This window comes from Aulostomus chinensis, chromosome 9, assembly GCF_037954235.1.
Source record: "Aulostomus chinensis isolate RoL2024-O1b breed Wild chromosome 9, RoL_Achi_v1.0, whole genome shotgun sequence".
Lineage (NCBI taxonomy): Eukaryota > Metazoa > Chordata > Actinopteri > Syngnathiformes > Aulostomidae > Aulostomus > Aulostomus chinensis.
In genome coordinates, this window is record NC_141328.1 from 3413681 (window position 1) to 3420501 (window position 6821).

The window sequence follows — 6821 nt, forward strand, 5'->3', positions numbered from 1 at the left end:
GTCAGCAGAGCCGAGATCCCAGATGCAGAGACGGAGAGACAGGAGACATTCCTCACATTAACAGATGTTTACCAGTCGTGTAAATGTGTGTGTGTGTGATCATTCTGAACATCACCAGTAAAACGTAACCAGCAAGTGCACTTGATGGGCTACTACAGCGTCAACTCCAACAGTCCATTCAACTAAATACTTCTTACGATCAGTTGGTACAAAAGCTTCGTAGTCTGCGATGAAACCCTGGTCCACATAGGACGAGTCCGAGTTAAAACTGACGGTTACGGTGTTGCTTCGGGTGGTGACCACGGTGCTCTTTGGTTTACTCCCACACAGCCTACAACAGAGAGATGCAGGTGATGCCTTCAGGCACTGTGGTTCTGCAGAGCAGCTGAGTAGCAGCCATGAGAGAAAGTGTGCCATCAAGCAAGGCTCGTCCTCGTCAAGGTCTCTTGGATGATAAAGAATTACAAAGTTCTGAAAGAAAATGGGAACAAACCGCCAAAAAAACTGACCTTTGACCATTGATCTCCATGTAATCATTGGTGCATGGTTTGCTTGAATTTCCCAGGTGGAACTTGTTGAACTGAACTTTGATAAACTTTTCCGTTGACACCTGGAAAGGACAAAAAAAAAAGAGCAAAGCAAACATGAAAGGAACCCACATTCAATTGCTCCTTGGTGCCAGGGGTTCGTTTGGTTTGGTCTGATTCAGTGACCAGACGCCACACTGTCAACAACAGTAAAAAACTGACCTGAGACTATACAAGCAACTTGCTTTTTGGACCAAAAAAATGTAAAAAAGACAGACGTCAGCAGCGTCATCGGGGCGTATGTGACACCATAGGAGCTGGTAAATACTTACAATGAGAAGATGTCACAAAGAAGCCGAATAAATAACTGTTGTAGTATTTAAAGAATGCGGTGAGACGTTTCCAGATCAGCGGTCACGATGACATCACTGTTCCTCTGATGACCAGACTCACCTGGATGGTCCAGACACATGAGCTTTGTGGAGGGTAGTTGGAGGGGAAGAAAGGCGACGAGAAAGAGCCCTTGTCTCCCGTCAGCGTCGCTCCGCAATCTGAACAACCGGAGACACACTGATGTCATACCAGGTCAGAGGTCACAGAGACGTGACCTCAGAGAGGCCTGTTATCTTTTTATGACATATTGTGTTGTTTCCATGGAGACGCGGGTTTTTAGGCTGACCTGAACAATGACACAGTCACTAAAGAAACACTGTTGTCTCCAGTTGGATCATTTGAGCGTTTGTGCCTGAGAGCACAATCAATCAACAGGATTATGTGTTGACCAGCAGAGGACTGCGAACGTCTCGACGTTCAAAAGTTACAAGACGAAGTAAAAACCAGGTGTACGAAGTTCAGACATCCAACCTGCTTCCGCCCGACGAATCTGAGTCGCGCTGGCTCGGAATCCCGGGAAGTTCCTCATCTCGTCGGTGACCAAAGTCAACAACATGACGTTTCCAGAGGACACGAAGGACAGAGAGTCATGAGGGAATCCGCACTGTCTGAGGAGGACAGAGACGCAATGATTGGGGTGGGGGGGGGGGGTCACAGTGATGAAAGGGGGTGGACAGAGGTATTTGTGTCAGGGTCTCACTCTGTCAGGACACGGTTCTCAATGGGAGCCAGCGAGTCGTAGATTTTGATGAAGTCCTGCTGGCAGTCGTCCTCCAGGATCAGCGTGTTGAAATCCAGCCTCACAAGGTGGCCCGGATCGGCTCGCAGCTGCCACTGCAGGTAGACGTTGGACGGGTACGAGGAGTCCGGGAATCCTGGAGACTGAACGACTTGGGCGTCTCTGACGTGGATGTTGAAGGACTTCTTGACTGATGAGAGAAGAGCATCAGTATAAAAACAACGGCCTTATTCACGAAATGTTCTTACGCTCAAAGGACTCGTTTGGTCCTCAATTTGGTCTCACAGGCAGGAAACAGTCTCTGGTAACCATTAGCTGGGTACTTTAATGTTACCAGAAATACACAATAGATGTCAGGTGGGAGGAGTTACATATAGCCAACAGGTTTTGCTTCCTGCCAGACAAAAAAGAGGGCTAAAAAGACCTGACGGTGTATCTACCCCGAAGCGTTTCATGTCGTTTACGTCCTGTGTCGGGGGGGCTTGGGGGAAGTGCAAGAGACAGGAGGAGAGTGAGCTCCGCCGTGGGGGCGTGTTTGTTTATAACAGCAAGAACGTGCAAGACATCATGGCGGAACCTAGGGCGAGTTTCCTTACGTGGAAGTACGTTCACTACTTCTCCTTCGTTGAGCAGAAGGAGAAAAATGTTTATGTTAAATGCAACTTATGTCTCGGAACTAAGACCCTCTCTGCAGCCGCAAACAGCAACTCTCATTTATTAAAGCATCCTGGCACGCAGCATCCTGGCACGCAGCATCCAGGCACGCAGCATCCTGGCACGCAGCATCCAGGCACGCAGCATCCAGGCACGCAGCATCCAGGCACGCAGCATCCTGGCACGCAGCATCCAGGCACGAAACTTTTTCCTAAAGCTAGCGGGTCAGGGACCGGCACAGATACCGACACAGGTGTCACCTCACCCCGTGCACCTCAGCAACAGCGCCTGAGTTGTTCTTTTCAACGAGGGAGTGCTACTGCTAGCCAGGCTGAAGTTAATCAATCAATCACTTTGAAGCATCTCAGTGTTTGTATAAATCTCGACCACATTGCTGAGCAGAGTTCAGTTCAGTGATGAAAATGCATGTCAAGTAGTACAGAGCTCACAATGTTGACAGTTCTGAACTTTTTTTTTTGTAACCAAATAGTTACTTTTAATCGTAATGCTTTACTTTTTGGTTTTAATAACTGAGTTAGTAACTGAGTTGCTTTTGAATTGCAGTAACTAGTAACTATAACCGATTACTGTTTTTCAGGAACTAGCACAACACAGGGAGCGAGGGAGGAAACCAGTTAGAACGTTACGCCAGGGCGGCACTGCTGTTAGCTGTGAGACGGGTGAAGAAGAGAGATTCTAGCCAAAACAGCAACACTACCAATGTGGAGAGGAGACCCTCACGTCGATGCAGAACGACAAACTTCAATGTTCCTCAAAAGAAAAGAAAACAGGAGAACGGGAGTTCACTTCTTACCAAATAAAGAGGACCTGGTCATGCGCGGATCGATGGCTGCAGACAGAAGAAACAAATGTGGGTTTATCAAACTAAACCAATGACACAGTCATGAAGGTCCGGATGAGGTCAAAGGTCCGAGCTCCAAACCTCGAGACAGGACGCTGTTGACGTCCAGAGCGTTGGTGGGTTGCAGCAGCAAACGTCCCTGTCGGCCCTGCTGACTTCCTGCTGGCGGCCCCAGAGACTCCATGGCTTTGTCCACCGACGCCTGCTGAGGGACGGGGATGTCGAACTCTGACTGGTAGTAAACTGTGACACTGTCAGTGCCGCCATCGCCTCCCTCACTGCAGCCGTAGAATCATGGTAAGCATTAGCTTAGCATAAAGACACAACATCTGGACGTGTCACATGACTAGTCCCCACCTACCTGAAGGCCTGGACCACCGAGTCCGTGAAGTACCTCGCCAGCAGAGAGTTTTTGGAATAAATCAGTTTCAGCTGACACACAAAATGGACACATTGTTAAATGCAAAACAGACAGTGACAGAACGTTTCCTGTCAGACAGGATGTCCCATGATGCTTTAGAGACGTCCTGTGATGTTTCAGGGACTTCCCGTGATGCTAAAGGATTGTGTGATGTCATACCTGCTGCTTGACAAGAGCCGCCAGGTTAGAAAACTGCGGACTGTTGGGATCTTCGTACGCTGGCAGGAAGCGCTGGTTACTGATTCCCATGGAGCCGATGTAAACTCGCTTCACTCTGATGTCGTTGCGCACTGACAACACAAACAACCAAACACGTGGACAAAGCTCAGACGACAAAAACCATCGGTGCGAGCGTGAGTTCTGTATCTGCACAACCTTCGCTGAATGAAAACTGTCAGCACACGGCGACACGTGGTGCTGTGACAAGCGTGACGCCGCGCGCTCTTATGTGCCGTGGACCCTACGCCGTCATTGAGCATTCGAAGTTCTGCGTCGAGGGGAACGTGTTGCTCTGCAAATCACCGCCAAGCCGCTAGGGGGTGTGGCTGTGTCCACCAAAACAAAACTATTGACAACAGAAAGTCCAGTGCTTTTCTTTGAACGACTGTTTGCTTCATGAATCAAACTGTAAACTCTGAACATGACAAACATGACTTCTTGTGGCCATTTTTTTCCGGAGACTCACATATTTGTCGCGGAGGTTCCTCCACCTCTTCATGCATTAGGCGACCTCCTCTGGGCCGACCAATCACAGTCCTTGACGTTCACGTCACGACACGTCGACGCGAGGCGTCGTCAGGATTTTTTGGAGGTGCACGTCAGGCTACGGCATAGGGTCTGCGTAGGGGTCTGTGTCTACGGCGTAGGTACGGCGTAGGTACGGCATCGCGGCAACGCAGAAGCATAAACCAGGCTTTAGACGTCGTCAAAATGAACTCACGGTGGAAGTGCCAGACCAGCAGGCCGGTCAGCAGAGACACGGCGGCGGCCGCCAGCACCAGGCCAATGCCAATCCACAGCTTCTTCCTGCGGCCTGGTTTCTTTTCCAGCTGTTTGGAGTCTGAAGCCGGGAGAAACTGGAGGCCGGCATCCCAGTCGCTGTCCTGCAGAGACAGAGGGAGGACGGAGAGGACGGACGTGTCAAAACACTGTCCAGCGTTTTCATAACCATCATCATCCCCTTGTGCGTTTGCTTGGAAATCTTCTATTAAAGTACTATGTTGTTTGTTTACAGTATTTTATTAATAACGCCATTTTTTTATCTTATTTGAAAAAGCAAAAAGTAAAAAAACAAAAAACAAAACAAGTCTATAATCGTCCCACTTCGTTCAGGTCTCTGGTCGCCGTTTATGATGATGAAATAATTATGTCACTGTTAGTTAACCCTTCTCCAAATGGAAGAGAAGAAAACCTGCTTAGACGCCCGCTTTTTCAGTAAGTGGACGTCACCTTGACCTGTACCGTGGAATCAGTTCTGATTGGTCGGCAGTAGCTCGTTCGACGTGTGAGATGGAAGGCCGAACACCTGAGGACAGGTAACCTCCTTCACCACGAATTCAGGCTTCGTCGTAGAACCAAGCACCAGGTTCCGATGCTTGGCCGCAGAGACACGAAGTTCGACTGAGCACCAACTTGACGTTTGACCTCTTTATTTTTCCATGTGACTAAAATAGACAGCTGATCACATTAAAACAAAAGCGAGGCGATGACGTCAGCTGCGCGTGTTGACAAAACAAACCGATTTGATCGTGACTTTGTGGACTCCTCGGTCGACTTTCTAAGAGTTTCAGTCACGTGATCACCAATGTTTCTCCCTTCGGTTTCTGTTTTGTCTGTCTCCATCGCGGTCTCTTCCAGGTGACACCGAGAAACCTGTCCACGGGTTCTGACGTCACGCGGTGGTCACCGAAACTGGACTCACCTCTCTCGGACTGAACTTCTGTCCCGAATCCAGCACGTCCATGACACATTCGGGTCCCGCAGACGGATCCAGTCAGGGTCTTTATTCGCTCTCGGGTTTCCGCTGCCGTTAAAGTCCCGGTGACATGACGACAAAAGTGGAGCGACGACAGGTGAGCAGGCGACAGGTGTGCGCGCTCACGCCAGGTACGGACACGAATGTGGATGAGGACAAAAAACAAAAACAAAACAAAAAAAACGAACAAAATTGCAAAGGATTATGAGTTCTTCTGTAACTGCGGGTTCGTTGCTCGTTACAGTCTCCGTTTCACCGGAGAAATCCCACGGCGTCTCCGGTCTGAGGAGAACGCGGAAGAGAGCGGAGAGCACACCTTTGCTCTCCCAGCATGCATTGCGCGGCTGCGCCTCTGAAGGTGCAGGACATGTTTGTAGCTTCCTTGGCAGGATCGATCCCTGTCTCCTACAGTCAACTGACACATTTACACATGACGGCACTGAGTAGAAATACTTAGTTACTTCAAGAGAGACAGGTGGAACCAGTCACTCATCAGGTTCTCCAGTCCACCTGATGAACCTGAGGATCCCCATTGTTCTGCTGACATCATGGACATGACATCAGCGGCGTTCAAAGGCTGCGGTCTGGGTCTCGTAAGCGTGTGAATGAGGAACAAACACGAGTTCTGGTTTCTGTTTCTTTATTAGTGGAATGGAATATACACCTCTGTGCTTTAATGCTGTTTTCTCCATTCATTCATTCATTCATCCATTCATTCATCAGTTCACTGGACGAAACCCCCGTGTTGTTTCCGCTTTGTTGGAATCGAACCTGTGTGCCCCCCGCGTCACTTTTTTTGAAAAGATATTTTCAGTTGAATAAACATGTTGAGGGACAGTTGGAGCAGCAGGAGAACTTTCACCTTCTCATCAACTCCACACAGCGGCAGGGATGTCCAACCCTCGGCTGTGGGACCCCGAAATAAATCGTAACGGGTCACCAGACGAAAACGGAGGACAGAGGAAAGGCATCTTTTAGAAAAACAGAATTTAGAGAAATAAACTCAAACTGTAAACTTGAGGTCAGATGGAAGCCGTCAGCTACTGGGAACCTGGTCAGATGTAGAAACTTGGTTAAATAATTAAAAAAATAATAATTAGAACTTCCGTTAAATTCCTCAACAAAAAACCCCCAAAAAAAGCTGCGAACCAAGGAGGTCATTTACAACCCGCCAGATAGAAGTCAACCCCCTGATGGGGGGAGGTTTGTTCGTGCTGATCCATCATCTTGGAATCGATTGGAATTGAAAC

At 48.8% G+C, this 6821-nt stretch overlaps 1 protein-coding gene across 2 annotated transcripts in view; it reads right to left on the reverse strand.

The window, feature by feature from the left end:
* Positions 1–5885, reverse strand: part of LOC147255430 (suppressor of tumorigenicity 14 protein homolog) — a 14919-nt gene extending 9034 nt beyond the window's left edge. The window contains exons 1-11 of one of the 2 annotated variants that reach the window (XM_086213144.1): positions 5518–5885; positions 4537–4699; positions 3756–3886; positions 3537–3607; positions 3257–3453; positions 3128–3163; positions 1621–1849; positions 1392–1528; positions 981–1078; positions 510–610; positions 198–331 (exon numbers count right to left, since the gene is read on the reverse strand). In XM_086213144.1, the coding sequence (XP_086069270.1) occupies positions 198–331; positions 510–610; positions 981–1078; positions 1392–1528; positions 1621–1849; positions 3128–3163; positions 3257–3453; positions 3537–3607; positions 3756–3886; positions 4537–4699; positions 5518–5559 (1339 nt within the window). In that variant the 5' untranslated portion in view covers positions 5560–5885. Of the gene's footprint in view, positions 1–197; positions 332–509; positions 611–980; positions 1079–1391; positions 1529–1620; positions 1850–3127; positions 3164–3256; positions 3454–3536; positions 3608–3755; positions 3887–4536; positions 4700–5057; positions 5353–5517 lie in introns of those variants that run through there. The other variant, XM_086213145.1, reaches the window with a different exon arrangement.
* Between the last annotated feature and the right edge of the window lie 936 nt (positions 5886–6821).